The sequence below is a fragment of the Physella acuta genome, unplaced genomic scaffold, assembly GCF_028476545.2.
Source record: "Physella acuta isolate Inbredline_101_S28 unplaced genomic scaffold, ASM2847654v3 ptg000720l, whole genome shotgun sequence".
In the NCBI taxonomy this organism is placed as follows: domain Eukaryota; kingdom Metazoa; phylum Mollusca; class Gastropoda; family Physidae; genus Physella; species Physella acuta.
In genome coordinates this window covers 344,904-361,910 of record NW_026732238.1, presented here as the reverse complement: position 1 = coordinate 361,910, position 17,007 = coordinate 344,904, and the positions used below count along the sequence as shown (strand labels likewise).

General features: G+C 34.1%; 1 protein-coding gene and 1 long non-coding RNA gene across 2 annotated transcripts; both read right to left on the bottom strand.

The window, feature by feature from the left end:
* Positions 1 to 4,931: 4,931 nt before the first annotated feature.
* On the bottom strand, positions 4,932 to 9,887 carry LOC131949923 (uncharacterized). The gene is made up of 5 exons (XR_009388257.1): positions 9,075 to 9,887; positions 8,169 to 8,300; positions 6,256 to 6,394; positions 5,204 to 5,289; positions 4,932 to 5,030 (listed from the first exon to the last, which is right to left on the bottom strand). It is a non-coding gene; the product is annotated as an uncharacterized LOC131949923 (long non-coding RNA).
* An 11-nt stretch (positions 9,888 to 9,898) lies between these two features.
* LOC131949922 (C-type lectin BML-2-like) lies at positions 9,899 to 16,568 on the bottom strand. Its single transcript, XM_059311888.1, has 5 exons — positions 16,505 to 16,568; positions 12,737 to 12,814; positions 12,266 to 12,351; positions 11,832 to 11,934; positions 9,899 to 11,242 (listed from the first exon to the last, which is right to left on the bottom strand). Exons 2-5 carry the CDS (start codon positions 12,795 to 12,797, stop codon positions 11,031 to 11,033), a joined length of 462 nt encoding a protein of 153 aa, XP_059167871.1. The 5' UTR covers positions 12,798 to 12,814; positions 16,505 to 16,568; the 3' UTR covers positions 9,899 to 11,030.
* Between the last annotated feature and the right edge of the window lie 439 nt (positions 16,569 to 17,007).

Genomic DNA, 17,007 nt, shown 5'->3' with positions numbered 1-17,007 from the left:
TTTAAGTATTTAAAATGGATTAAAAATCATGTCTATAGCCCGAGTTTCCATCCCCTGTTATTTTATATAAGAATATTCGAGAAAGTTTAGGGGAGATCACTCCCGGTTTATTTTCTAAAATGTTTGTAAAATGTTTGTCGTGGATTACAAAGGCATATAAGAAAAAACAAAAAAAAAACGATACTTCGTTGGATTCAAGTTGTTAGATTATTAAAGCGCTCATGGTCTAAATTTATGAGTTAAAAATTACTATTGAAAGTCTTTAAAACCAATTTTCATTTTATATACTTAGAATGATAATTTTCAATTATGAACATTACATAAAATTAAAAAAAAAATTTATCAGCGTTTATAAAATTTCTAAAATTGTGTCTGAAATGTATTTGCATTTTGTCCTTTAGTTCTCATAACGTCCCTAGATTTGGAAAACACAGTTACTTCCCTTAAAAAAACCCATTAAATCGGAGGGAGAACGAATTTACTTTTTATTACTTTGTTTTGGTGTTAGGAAAAAAAATAACATACTTAGCGGGGACTGATTAAGTGCAATGTTGTAGGTATTTTTAATACTGCCTTTTATTTATTTAATACACTGAACTTACTGTTTACTAATTATTTTTTGAAATCAATAACAGTTAATAAGCAAGGTCCTACATGTCCTATATGTTTATTTCTTTACGTTTACGGATAAGCTTGGAGTATTATAATTGTTCATTAAATTGAAATAGGCGCGTCCGCCGGCGCCCCACCAGGGTTCAATTTGGCGCCCTGGGCTATCATGTGAACGCTATGGTGTATAATTTTACTTTAAACAGTGCGATAGAGTATGGATAAGAAAGGTTACTATAGTCTTTAAGTGAATCGAATCCGGCACTACTCAGGCGCTCAGACCGGGTGTTATTTGGGGCCCCGGGCATTCCTGTGTTCGGTTTGGCGCCTATGTTCGTTTTTAGTGAGTGCAAAAGACTATGAATAAGTGGGGGTATCATAGTCGTTTATTAAGCTGAAACAGGCGATTCCGCCGGCGCCCCAGCACGGTATGATTTGGTTTTGCGTTAGTGGATGGGTTTGCGTTTTGATTTGGTTCGTATTCGTTCTTTCTTTTTCGTTTTCGTTTGTGTTTTTTTCTTTGTGTTTGTATTTGTATTTGTATTTGTGTTTGTGTTTGTGGTTGGTTTTGTGCTTTCGTTTGTATTTGTGGTTGGGTTTGGGTTTGTGTTATCGTTTGTATTAGTGTTTGCGTTTATGTTATGTTTCCTTTCTTTAGTTTTGTTTTGGTTTTGGTTGGTTGTGGTTAGGGTGGGCAATGCCGGGTATATCCCGATTATTAAACACACATGTCATGTTTCGTAACAGATAGGTTTCAGAAAGCTATTTTATAGACACCTGCACCAAACTAAAAGAAGATATACAATTTTAATATAGCCGTCCCGGTTTGTGTTGTGTTGTGTTTTTGTTTGTGTTCTGTTTTGTTTGTGTTGTGTTTTGTTTGTGTTGTGTTTTGTTTGTGTTGTGTTGTGTTTGTGTTGTGGTTGTGGTTGTGGTTGTGGTTGTGGTTGTGTTGTGTTTGTGTTGTGTTGTGTTGTGTTGTGTTGTGTTGTGTTGTGTTGTGTTTGTGTTGTGTTTGTTTGTGTTATGTTCGCGGTTCTTTTTTTTTGTATTGGTTTTGGTTGGTTGTGGTTAGGGTGGGCAAGGCCGGGTATATGCTGATTACAACAACACACATGTCAAGATCCTTTACTGATAGGTTTTTCACAGAGGCCAGAGCAGGGCCTGGCCGGGACGGCTAGTATCAAAAGAAAGCGTGTTTATTCTTACAAATTCAATGACTAAAAGGCGATTTTTTTTTTTAAATATAAAAAATACATACCATTAACTTCCATGCAGATAAAAAATAAAGGCCTCGAACAATTGTTATCGTTTAGCGTCCCATCTTCATATATTTCAAGACAGTTTTCATTGTCGTTAAGGTTGTTTGGTTCTTTTTCTTTCCACATTGATGTTAGATCAGCTATTGTCCCATCTGTCCACAACCATTCACCTTCTTTTAGTTGGTCACTAGCTCCAACCCACACTTATGGAAGAAAGAAATCTACATATATCGCACAAGTTGATAAGTTTACTGAGCTACTAATCCGCTGTTACTTTTAAATACGCCATCAACATTGGTCTTATTTTAGTTTTATTGATCAGTAATGGAAAATTAAAGCAAATATATATACATATATTCCTCCTTAGACTTGGCGATCCACTGGGCAGGTGAAGTATAAGTACGTATCTTTCATGACCTCGACATATGAAGGGAAGGCATGGTTAGCACTATGCCGAGCTAGGCACCCATTATTATTTTACTCAAGAACGTTCACTGATTTGAGCCCAGATTCGATCTCAATACGCTCAGGTTAGCAGTTTAGCGCTCTATCGCTTGACAACGTCGTCCCACAATTGGAAATTCGCTTGACGTGAAACGACTTGTATTTCGAAATCTTCTTCTTCTTCGTTCTTAATTTTTAGTGTTGGAAGGGATCAAGCCTTATCTGCTAGAGGGTTTGAACTCGAGACTTTTTTCGAATTTATTAACCATGAGCTTTTGCCGACGCAACCACGCCTCCATCACAAATTAGGATACGTTTCAACTGGTTATGCGCAATTGAGGCCATTGACTGCGATTTCAGCCTGCTTTTCTTTTTGGATTTGCTTCCATAGTCTTTGTCCAACCAAGAACAAACTACAAGGCAGCAGCTATTTGATTTTGGGGTTGTCTCTACTAAAATATGGGCAAATCCCTAGCTAACGAGCCTCATCGGTCCGAGGGTTCGAACTCGAGACTTTTCGGTTTAGCAACAATGAGCTTTACCGGCTCGACCCCTTGAAATAATTCATAGGGTCATCAGTTCTATTTAACACGAACAGCTTTTTGACATCTTTGATAAAAAATAGAAAATGAGACGAAATGCAGCAACTTTGTACATACAACTACTGTCTACACTGAATAGGACAAAGGGAACGAGAAGTTCCCAATACTTTGTTCCGTTTCGGATACAGGCTAGTACAAAACAAGTTACCTCGAAATAAGAAATGTGTAATTATAAGCCTATATATATATATATATATATATATATATATATATATATATATATATATATATATATATATATATATATATATATATATATATATATATATATATATATATATATATATATATATATTGCTTCCTTTTTAGACGAGGTCAAATAGATTAAAAAAAAGTTACGCCTTGTTTTTTATTTCTACACGGAAATGCATTCAAGTATCAAAGTATAAAACTGTCTCATTTTTCTCCCCCTCCTTCCTTTCTACCCCCACCCCACCCATCAGTCAGACATCGAACGACTTCACAACAGATCACCTACAACATTGCCATATGATATTCCATATAATAATTACAAAAAAACATAAAAAGAATACATTCAAAAAAGCCTATATTCATATCCTCTTTAATCCAATAATTACTTTGAGAGAATTATAGAACATATTAAAAAATGATGTTTTGCTAATAAATATCAATTAATAATAAACATAAAATAATAAATATAATGTCCAACACATCCAATCGCGGTCATCTTTTAGCCCTCGTCGAAACCGACAGTTATTGATCTAGCCATTTATCTAGGAGCATGCACAATATGAACATGATGTACAAAGGGTAAGTACCCTAAAATATTAGTTGAAGTTACCATCTGTTTTTCACATAAAATACAAGGATTATATAGGAAATATGACTGGTTTTGATCCATTTCTAGATTTTTTCCGGACATGGACATTTTTTTCTGACACCCTCAGGCGTTCTTCTACCCCGTACAAAATATCAAGGGGGTCGTTCGACAAAAGTTTTATTTCTTAATATAGCTCATATAAGGCGCCGGTCAGTCGAGGTCAGTTTTGACCCCATCTTCGTAGACTTTTCGGCCAACCGGCACCGGCCCCCGTGTTATATTGCCCCAAGGCAAGATCGTGCCAAATTAGAAGCGCTTGAGGCTCTGGGAAGTGCCCTATCGAGCACTCAAGCAGTTTGCTTTATAAAGGCCTAAATAGCTACACAACAATGAATTAAACATTAATACATTACTTAGCAGTCACGTCCAAGCATCAAATAATATGATGATTTGTACAATTTTTAATGTATTTTCACTTCAATCCACTTCAGTGGACTGTATTTCGTGATTATCGGTTCTGTGAAAATTGCAACTGATGTCACCCACAACATTCACCTTATATATATATATATATATATATATATATATATATATATATATATATATATATATATATATATATATATATATATATATATATATATATATATATATATATATATATATTATATATATATATATATATATATATATATATATATATATATATATATATATATATATATATATATATATATATATATATATCCTTAAATAAAACTGTTATTATGAAGCCTCTTGCAATGTGGTCAGTGAAATAATGGACTGTTTAGCCCAGGTGTCTATGTTGGGCTATTTTGTGCAAGCTTTCTAATGAGCAGTGGCGTAGCGAGGTCGGGTGTCACCCGGTGCGGCACTTAATGGTGTCACCCCCCCCCCCCCAGAGGCATAGAGACCCTTCCCAGGGACAAACTTTCAAATTTTCGATTTGCACCCCCCCCCTCAAACTTTCGATTTGCACCCCCCTCAAGTTTACGATCTGCACCCCCCTCAAACTTTCGATTTGCACCCCCCCTCGAGTTTTTCTCTATATATTTTGCTATTTTTTGCCTTGGTGTCACCCCCCTAAATGGTGTCACCCGGTGCGGTCCGCGCCCCCCGCCCCCCCCCCCTCGCTACGCCCCTGCTAATGAGTACTCTAAACAGCCCGGATACCTCTCATTACGATACTTTATTATTCTAATTTTTGCTTACCTCGTGTTTTATCTGGTCTGATTTTATTTACAAAGCCCAACACTTTTTTGAAGAAACTTTGGCCAGGCTTGTTTTTTCATTTAAATTTTAGCAGTAATCCTTCAAATAAACAAGTTCACAATACAATGTTTTCATTAATGTTTTATGCTCTGATAAAATTTTCCTAGACAGGTAATTAAATACATCAGAACTATAAAATCAGTGATTATGTAAATATATTATCAAGGCTTTAAATATAATTTACTGTAACTAGACATAATATCCTAAATTACCTGCGCTTCAGTCCAATTCAATTCTGTTTTGATTACCTCATAGCAGTTGCTTTCAAACTTCCCAGCCTTTTTGCTCATACACTCTGCTGGAGTTTTAGAATAAAATTTAAAAAAAATTAAATCCTCAATGTTATGTATAAGCTATATAAAACAAAATGAGAGACTGGGTTTTGTTGATGTGGGGTAGGGGGAATGAGTGGATGTTAGGGGAGGATCAAGTTTGGGCAAGGTCCCCGACGCCCCCATATCGCCATATATATATATATATATATATATATATATATATATATATATATATATATATATATATATATATATATATATATATATATATATATATATATATATATATATACGTGACATATTTTGTCTGGGATATTTTGTCTGAGATCATTTGTCCATGTTATCATTTGTCCTGATTTATTTTGTCGTGAGATCATTTGCCCGTGAGATATTTTGTCTAAGATCATTTGTCCTGCGATCATCTCTTCTGTGTGTGTATTTGTGCGTGTGTGAGTGTATGTGTGATTATTTAAAATAAGCATTATGTTAAGCGTATAATATTGATTATATGTTAATTACAACTACTTTTAGCACTTTAGGCATTTTCAAAATGTAAAACATGTTTTGATAAGATTGAGTGGTTTTTTGTTTCTCTGAAACTAGGTAATCAACCAAATTGTGCGCCAAAAAAAGAAGTTCTTTTATTTTGGGCAGCGCCGCTGTAGGTTAATAGTTTTTGAAAAGAAGGTAAAAGAATCTGATTTCAGCATTAGAGAGTCTGCATTTTAAAACTCTTTTTTTAACGAGAACAACTCATATTTAGTTGCCTGTGTTTGGTAAAAACAATAACCTGTTATTTAAACATTCCAACATTCACTTAGCTTAATAACTGCAGAAAATATACGATTTAACTTGGGGCTCCTAAAAATAAGGGGCCCTTAGATTTTGCTCTCTCACTACCCAAAAGCTAATACGTCACTAGCGGACGCCCTTGTGTGTACTTTTTTTTATCGATGTTAAGCAAAAGAATATGTTGTTAAAATACTTACCTTGTGTACAGATGTGCTGTGCGACAAAAAACAACAACGTGCATGTGTAAATCTTCATTGCGTTGGCCCACAACATAACGATTTCAATACAACTTGATTCAAGCTACACTGAATTACATAGACCTTGTAATAATTAAATCTAAAAAAAAAATATAAAAATGCATTTTTAAAAAAATAATGTGATGTAAAAGTATTTGTGCATAAAAATGTTAAATTAAAGTCTAAAATGTAAACAACAAATGTCTAAATTATTTCTGATGGAGGACAATTTAAAAAAAAAATCTGTCAGATGTGCATATATTATTGCAATTATTCATTTAGCTATTATATTTATACAACTTCCATTTGTATTAGCAACGTTATTATCGCGTATTTTCGATTTGTAAGTATTATAATTTTAAGTAATAAAACCCAAGTGAAATGGAGAAAATAGTTAACTCTAGAAATAAATTCAATACTTTTACTCATTTAGACATTACAGTTATACAAACATATCAAGAAACGTGTTCTTCTACCTGTTTGGAGATGTATTTTTTAATAAAATCTTTTTTGTCTGAGCTACATCATTTTGGTGTGAGTTACTTTATACTTATGTGTCTAGGACTTGATACAGGATACGACACATTCCTAAGGCGCCACGTGCTGTTTAGACGCCACTTATTGAGGAGAATACAATCTATGTATTGCTTTGTTAGATGTCGAAATGATTAGGATATTAATGATGCGCATTATAATGAGTTAGGGACAGAGGCGTAGCGACCCTTCCCGGCGCCAGGGGACAAACTTTCGATTTGCACCCCCCACCCTCGAACATTTGATTTGCACCTCCCCCTCAAACTTTCGATTTGTTTTTCCAACACATTTCGGCGCCCCCCCCCCCTAAGGTCGGCGCCCAAGGACATAAGTCCCCCCCCCCCCGCCCCCCCCCCCCCTCTCGCTACGACTCTGGTTGGGGAGCGCTCATAAAGCAGTTTTCAAACAGGATTTGAAAATAAATTTTTATCTCACACTTATATATAAGAAATTCTTGAAAGTGGCCAATTTTAATTTTTAAGATCCCAATCATTAAAAAAAACTATACATGGATGACCCTACCTTTGTTTGGAATCAGATGTGATGGCTTTATCGTATGCTAAATCTGTCATCTGACGACATGAAATTAACTTGCACAAGGCCGGTACTGTCCTAGAGGCTGAATGACGTCGTACGACTGAGCTATCCCAGTACGCCAGCCCTTGCAAGATTCTAGGTACGACTGAACTATCCCAGTACGCCAGCCCTTGCAAGATTCAAGGTACGACTGAACTATCCCAGTACGCCAGCCCTTGCAAGATTCAAGGTACGACTGAACTATCCCAGTACGCCAGCCCTTGCAAGATTCTAGGTACGACTGAACTATCCCAGTACGCCAGCCCTTGCAAGATTCTAGGTACGACTGAACTATCCCAGTACGCCAGCCCTTGCAAGATTCTAGGTACGACTGAACTATCCCAGTACGCCAGCCCTTGCAAGATTCTAAGTTGTGAAGTGTTTGGAAGTATAAGCTAAGACTGAAATAACTACACTGTATTTGACATTCAACGATAGACACAGGACAATACCTGACGAGTAGATAGGTACAGCGTAGAACAAAACGCCTCATAAACATAAACGCCTCAAGTTAGTAAATCATTGAGCGCTACTATCACTGAGTTCGCCGAATTTTTTTCAATTAAATCTTTTAGCTCTATTTCAATAAAATGTACTTTTAAATAAGTGTTAAAAAACAATTGTCACATCAGACGTTTTATTCATGAAAAATTTTGAATTTTAACTTTTAAAATATTATTTTTTAATGCATCGATATCTTCAACATCACAGTTAGGGTGTGTGGTTGGAGGACTAAGTTGAGATTAATAACTAATTAAGCTCACCAGGCGATAGACAACTCTTGCTTTATTCTACTGCACTGTGAGACTACTTCTGTTCTATTCTTAACAAAAGGCAGCTTGAGTTCTTTCCCTTTACCAGCATCGTCAAGTATTTGGAAGAAATATAAAAACTGCCTGTATAATAAATTTAAATGTATAATATAAAATTACAGTTGGTGAGGTGTATACATGAGACGGACGTAACGAGCAATGCGAGCGAGGAATGTGGTAGGCTTGTAACAAAAAAAAATACAATCATAGATAGCCCAGACTCACTGAAGATTAATATCTAAAAGGATTGCTTGTGCAGAATAATAACATCATTGTTGAATTTGGAAAGTTAGTCAGAGGTATTTTCGTAACATTAACAATAGCATTGCTGTTTTGTTGAGTCTTTGTGCGTGCGTGTGTGTGTGATGTGTGTGTAAGTGTGAGCTTGCGTGCGTGCGTGTGTGTGTGTGAGAGAGAGAGAGATAGAGAGAATCTGTTCACTTATATTTGCAATTAAGTTTTGTGTATTTATTTATATAGGCCTAGTGCTTTGTATAATAAATTAAAGAAAATAACTAATGCAAATAAATTTATAAACAAAAGCACATCTAATTTTTTCAACGTCAAAGCATTCAGTCGTATTCCTTCACCACTTATACCATAAAGCTAAAACTACGTACACGATTCCCCCTGCATTTGTGATTTTTTCTTAAATCTTTTTTTCATACTACTCTAAAAACTTCCTACTTTTCACCATGTAACCTGCATTTAACATTGAGCTTCTATGCACGATACTGTAATAAAAAACTATTATTCTTTAAATGGGTTCATCGTCAGATTCACGAAGAGTAGATACACATGAGGACTGTAGTTGAGACTAGCTCAGAATGGAGGTGTCTACAACGCTCTTGCACCTACTTTGTTTCATCCGAAAACACCAGAGCAGCTATCTAAGTCGTCTCCATTATTCGATACAGTTTTATTATTACGACAGCTTTTTTCAACAGGACCTCCAACGGTTTAGATAACCCGGCTATAAATTCACCGATTCCAGTTTCATGTAATGTGTTGGCTGTTTCTCAAGCATTGGAATTCTCTGCTCCTGCAAGGAAGGGATCATTAAGTGCTGGTAAGGTCTAGTCTGCTAATGTGAGAACAATATCATCAAGACACAAGCAGCTTTGAGCTATCAAACAAGTTAAGTATGAAAAATATTATCAAAAGCAGAATTACAAAGATCGCTTAAAAGCAATAATAGAATGGAAAAATAGCACGAATTTGTATTTATTCCTTACAAATAGCAGTTACAAAACCTGTCAGTATCATGCGGTCGACTGAATCAGATTTACCCTAAGCTATTTTAAACGTTTAATTATTTGACTCTAATAGTAGAGCACTCGACTGCATCCATAGGGTCTCGAGTTTGGATCTCGCTCCGATCTCGAAGCTTCAGGATGTCCCTCGGTCCACCTAGGTTTGAACGGTATCTAACATACGTTAGGAAGATTAAAGGCAGATTGACACAGTGCTGACTACTCCATCTCTCCATATAATATTAGTCTCGATAGTATGATAAATTAAAATCGAGAATATAAATACTTCAGCCTTAAGCCAAAAACTTTAATCTTAAAATATAATGTCACACTACTGCAATGTTAATAACTCTGTTAAAATATTTGAACCATAGTCTTCTTGATTTTCAGTGTGTTGCCTTTTTATTTACTTGTCGTCATTAAATAGGATGACGAAAACGTATACATTAACAAATGTAAAAACCAAAACAATAATACTCACAGTTTCAGAAAACATTTTCTGGAAATTATTTGTAGATTTTTTTTGCAGCAACAAAAATAAACACAAAAAAATCTGTCCACGCTAAGGGCTCCTTAGTAAAGAGCGTGACGCGAGTAGCTTTTAATGTATGCAGGTCGAGAAGAAAAAGCCACCCTCGACAATATTTGTACGGTATTTACAGTTTTATGTGTCGTTACGTTTTAAGCTTCAGAAAAAAAAACAGCAGTGGAAAAATCGAAAATTATAATTCAATTTTTAAAAATTCGGATATACGGCGAAATTCAGAAGAGTTAAGGTTTCTGATTCGTTCCATTTGGTATATTAATATTGAACTATATTATAAGTAAGTATGTGATAATATTTAGAATTGTATTTCTTTTGTTTGATGCTTATTTTTAATTGTTTGAAACAAACCAACCTGTAATTCAAGTTGCAGAAAATAATGCTTTATGATATTTTCACTTTTAAATGCTATATTTTAGGAGATCGAAAAATTAGAATTAGGTTTACATTACATTTTAAATGGGCTGTAGAGAACGTTTTGGAACTTTAGCGATAGAAGATTAGCTATAGGAATAATTTAACTATATAGTATATATAAAGTATAGCATATATTTTGTAAAATGAAAATGTGAAATTAGAATTTTAAATCCACAAAACTAGAAATCTGTAATTTTTTTCTGGCATACCGCAATAAATAAAGAGTTTTGTTCTAAAAATTGTTTTAACAGGAATGACCGCCCCTCCTACCGGTCACGTCAATTAAGTACATGTCAATTATCGTATTATAAAGTTAATGTTTGTGATATAACCTCCTGTTTTTAAACTAACAAGCCTGGAAAACTTCATAAACTTGGAGCGATTGTTAAAAAAACATTAAATGTAATCCCTTGTATTATATATTTCATATATTATAACCAGTAATGATAAGCATTTCTTATCTTTTCATTTTTTTACGTTTAACAAAGGAAAAATAAGTAAGCTGGCATTACTAACTTAAAAAAAAACCTAAGAAATTATTTGTATAAAATATTCTCTAGAAATAATATTAAAATAATAGAAAAACGTGAATCAATAATACTAACCAATCATTTCCATGCAAACAAATGGACGCAGTCCATCGCAAGATTCGTCGTTTAACATTCCCTCTTTGAAATATATCTCAAGACAGTATTCATTTCCCTTTTCGTTATTAGGTTCATGCGGGCCCCACAAGGAGCTTAAATTTGCAGTCGTTCCATCCGTCCACATCCATTTACCTTCATTTGTCGTGTTACTGCCTCCAATCCACACTTTGAGAAGAAAATTAATATCGAATATAAAAAAAATAAATCTAAGAAATCAAAATCTTTAAAGGAGCTACATTTTAGGGTTTGAGTAAGCTGCACCAATTAAATGTTAGGGTTGCTGTTAGAGGGTCGAGCTTCCTTTTTTTTTTGCTTTTAAATCCCAACTAAAACATGCGATCTCTTAAAAAACTATTAACTGCACTTTTTACAGTAAGTTGTCGTCTTCAATCGTGAACCCAACCGTATGATTCACAGTTCAGAGCAAGATTATCGATCGCTGGTACTTCTCTTGTTAATCCCATTTGTTTAAAATTGTTTAATTAGTTATTAATGTCTATTGTAACATCTGCTTTAATACAAAATTAGATATCATTGCGTGTCACTGAAAACGAAAGTGTCTAGAAAGTTTGAATAAAATAGCTATATTAGAAGTGTTTCAAATTTGAGTTACTAAATTTGCAACGAACCCGCACAAGCCGTCATAGTGAACTAAATAAATGCACATTAAAAACAGCTATATTTTCGAAAAGAAATTTTAAAGACAACATTTTATTAGAAAAGAAATATATTTTCTAATTTTAAAAATACTTACTGCCTTCAGAAACGTTTGGTTTTAGAGAGAATAAAAAAGACAATTCAGCCTCCGAAGAAACTTTGGCCAGTGTCCGTCTTGCGGTAAACATTGAGCAGTTTTTCTAATCACAAGCAAGCAAATATTATGTTTTGTTTTGTCGTTGATATTCGATCATACATTTCAATTTATTGTACTTTGATTATTATTAAATAACAATGTTTATGAATTGTAATTACTATTTAACATTAGTGTAAGCCATATAAAAAAAGAGCAATATAAAAAAAAACGATTAGCTTCTTAACAAGGCTCCGTACCTTACCAGAAAAAAATAGTTATATATAGTAAAAATGATAATTAAAATAGTGATAAGAGTTGTCACCGGTTGGATGGGGTTTAGGGTGAAAACATCTGACCTAGTAACGCATCTTTGGGTGACAAAAAAAAATATTTACCTCCGCTTCCTGCCATGTCGATGGAGTCTCGAACACCTCAAAGCACTTGTTCTCAAACACAACGGACGTGGGGCTGATACACGTCCCTGAAACGTTTGGATTGGCCTATAAATACCATGTATAGGCAAATAGGAGTCGTCCGTAAATTACGGCATGACTAATAATTTTTAACCCCTCCTCATCTTCGCATTTTTACATATCGTCAAAAAAGTCAGAGACCCCCTAATATGACGTCATATTGCAGCCTACAACTCTTCCCTCTAAATTTCGATTTTTCTTGTTTTTTTTTTTTAAATCTGACAGCATAGTTTAAACATTATCGCTTCGCTACTGGCTAGTTCTTAGCTCAGAAAATACATCATCTGCCAGGCTAAAAGGTTGTATCACGTTTTATAATCAATGTAAAAAAAAATTATAAATCAAGAAAGATGAATGTGGAATGATGTAATCAAACTTATAAAAGATATTTACCTTGCGAATAGACAACTTGCGCGATACAGACCAGTAATGAAACAGTACAAATCCTCATCATGGTGCGGATTTTTTTGACTTTGTAAAATTTGAAAAATAGATTTTATTATTTTAAAAATAGGATTGTAACATATATAGTTACATTTCAAATATAAGAATATGTAGCTATTTTGTATATGAAGAAATACATGTTTTTTTATTTAAAAACTGAAGAAGTATAAGTAAAGCGGGAGAGATCTCCCCTAAACTTTCTCGAACATTTTTATATATTACTACGGAGGATGGCAACTCGGTATATAGACATGAAATTTTTCAATCAAATATATTTAAAAAAGCATAGAATCTCGTAGGAAAAAGAATTGCGCACCAAATTAACAGCAAACAACGTTTTTAGAATAATGCGGAACATTGGCAATTTATAACGAAAAACTTGGTAAATTTTCAAAGAGGTAATGAATCATCTAATTAAATAACAATAGATTGCCCGTTATCCTAAGATAACTCTGGGTTTCGGGTGTTATCCATAAATAACTTTTGTTTGACAATATTTATCCTTCCCCTCCCCTCCCTACTGTCACACATTCGTCACAAAAAGCCAGACCCCACATATAAAAAGACGTCACACCACATACACGTTTTTGTCTTGCAAAAACACTGATTTCAGTCGAGCATAGGTCTGACCACAATATCCCTTTATATGCTGAAGTTACAGAAACAGGTGTACTCTAAATCACCTGCCCCGAGGTCACAACATGTTTTTGTCTTTTAAACACATATTTTAACTGAGCATGGAACGGACCACACTATCACTTCATGCTGAGGTCACAGAAATATGTGAATTCTACCTCACGTGCTCTTGCCCCCGCCAAGTCTCAATACGTCACTTTATCATTCACATCTAAAAAGAAGTCAAAACTCAGCTTTCATGTTTTATGTTCTTTCAAAAATCGATTTCTTTCTAAATTTTTTTTCTTAACTCGAACTTCATTTGAATAATCAATGAATTAATTATTAAAGCTAGCGTCAAACTAATAATGAACTAGAGCCTATCGTGTGGGTTGTGGTTTCGCACTTTGCATTTAACTTTATAATGCGTTAGCCCTTTGAATGGGCACTATGGTCTTCCTTTGAAAGGATTTTAAAATTAAATGGGTGTTTCTACAAATGAATATATCAATGTATTAATTATATTCTTGAAATAAAATTGTAAATAACATTTTTTTTGGCAAAAAGGAGCATTATTCTCTACTTAAATATGTATTTTACATTTTACGCATGGTGCAGATGCTCTCATATAACCAAACAGGCAAACGAAAACAAAACAAAAATAAAACAACAAAACAATAAACAGAAGAATAAATACACACACTTGTAAACAATTAGAATTTTAGTACTGTATATATAGATACACTTTATGTAACAATACATTGCCTTCGAGGCCTGATCTACGTGAAAAGTTCAAAATAACTCGGTCTGGTAGAAGTGTTTGAAATTGTGTTCGAAATTTTCCAACCGTAACGGACAATACACATAGAAGTGAAGTTAAAAATAAATTCATATGCATGTTTTTTTAAGAGGTTGCTCTCCGAAAATTACTCAACAGAAAACAAACTTAGATCTTTTACTTATAACTAATTTCTCATCTGTCTATGAGAAATAGTAGTAAAGATAAAGGCTTTTGAAAAATCGAAAGTAGAATAAGTTCCACTTCCGTTTAACGGAAATCGCCAAAACTTTGACACAGAACATCAAATTTGATTTAATACTTATATATGACATTTCATTAAAATAGTTGTAACGGTACTCAAGTTATCATGTTCACAGATAGACACAGACGCACACAGACACACACACACAGACATACGGACAAAATTGCAAAACTAAGTTTTCCAAAACAGGGATGTGTAAAGCGACGAGATTTCGATTTTTCGCACGTTTGCAATACTGTCTCTATACTTCGTAAACTTGAGAGGCGTTAAAGCTAGATTGAGAAAATGTTATATATAAAAGTATTATTTAAAATTTCTTGCGCTGTATCAACTTTCCAGCGAAATCTGGAAGTTGAAGTAACTGGAAGTTGAACTTATTGTACTTTCGGTTTTTCAAAGCCTGTAATGTGACTACTGTTTCAGATAGATAGAAGAAATTTCACATATTAGTAAAATATTTAATTCGCTGTAATTTCCGTTTACCGGTAATAGTATTTTACGCTATTTCAGATTTCTCAAAAAAAAAAACGCAAATGAATTTATAAAATATTAATATTCCACACTTTTATACACACCTTGTTTGCTGTTCACTTTATGCGCTATTCTTTTTTTTACGAGATTCTATTTTAAAACGTTAAAGTAATCTATATCTCGATTTGCCATGTCGTAGTGTTTTATAAGTATATTCGAGGAAGTTTAGAGGAGATCACTCCCGCTTTATTATTTAAATAACTATAAAAACAGGGAGTCGCAAATTTTGGTAATTAATAACTAACAATTTAGCGACTTGTAAAGTCAATAATCATTGGCTGATTTATTGACTTAGATAGATAAAAGTACAAAGATATTTTTAAATACTTTAATTTTAAGTTACATTTTTTATTCAAATTATTATTTTCAGCCTGTAAGTTGTAATGGAAATAATTGAGCTTTTTATGTTTGTTTTGGACTTAATTTGCTTGGGACGTGATAGAACTGCCCTATTTAAGCGGCCCTATACATCCATCCAACAAGACTTTAATTACGGGCCCAGTGAGGTCGGCGCGGTCGTGTCAGTTAAGCTCATGGTTGCTGAACCACCGGACAGATACGTCTCGTTAGGTGGGGACAGTAACTTATCTAGGAGAGACAACTCCAAAAGCAAACAACTGCTGCCTTGTAGTTTATTCTTGGTTGGACAAAGGTTATGGAAGCAAATCCTTAAAGAAAAGCAGGCTGAAATCGAAGTCAACGGCTTTTATGGCGCATCACCAGTTGACACGTAATATTTAATTGTGTTAAAGGAAATCCCTTTCAACACTAAAATTAAGAACGAAGAAGAAAAAAGAGGACCTAATATCTAGAAATTCATTTTATTTGGTAAAAATATAAAATAATAAAAAACACATCATGATTACAGAATTAGACGTTTTGTAATTCGATATTTAGGGGTCGGCGTGGTCGAGTCGATAAAGCTCATGGTTGCTTAACCGAAAAGTCTCGAGTTCAACCCTAGGGCAGATGAGGTTCTTTAGCTGAGAAGAGCCACTTTTCTAGGAGAGACAACTCCAATCAAACAATCAACTCAAATCAAACAACTGCTGCCTTGTAGTTTGTTCTTGGTTGGACAAAGGCAATGGAAGCAAATCCAAGAAAAAAGCAGGCTAAAATCGGAGTCAATGGCGCATAACCAGTTGACACGTATCCTTAATTGTGTTGGAGGGGGATCCCTTCGTACACTAAAATACTTCCGAACTGAATACTTCCGGGATAGTAGTCATGCGCCCTAATCTACCCATCCCCTCCTCTCTCATCCGACCACGCTATACCACCAACATTTTTTTTTAAAAATGAGACATTTCTTGCAAGTAAAAAAATGTAGGATATCGTTTTTAATGATTGAAATATCAATTTTACGTTTAAAATGGACGGATTGTCTGCCCTCCTAGTCGGACCGCCTCCGTATTGCTGGGTAGTACTTTAGTGCCTAGAAATTCAATGCCGTTTAGTATCAATAAACATTTTAAATTTTTGGAGCAAACGTGTCTTTTTAATGTTTTTGTAAATACATATTACATACCCGTTTGTTGATGTTGTGTCCAACAATTATCCGTCAGATAAGCTTGTAAGTAACTGTATACACAAGAAGCAACAGCATAAGCAAGATGTCAATTTCCCACTTTTGTACATACAGTAGGCGCTTTTAAGTTTATGCTTGGCAGGAAGTAAGTAAAGTGTTGTTAAGAATTAGTATATTGTGATTGTATTATGCCGGCCCGCGCCACGTGTTGCAACTTAAGAATTTTAAGAGCATTACCGTAATCCTTAAAATTTATCATGGCTATGTAATTTAATGGTTAAATGGTGGATGTTTTAACTACTTTTTAAAAGTGCTATCTTGCCAGATATTTTTTAAAGAGATTATTGCCTTTTTATATATTTTAAATAATTGTTACTTTTTTTTACAAATGGTAATAAAACACTATAGGGCCTACTCAGCCTTGTTCTAAAATAGTATTTCGTAAAATCCATTCATCATTTTTAATACGGAACGGGCACAATATATATATATATATATATATA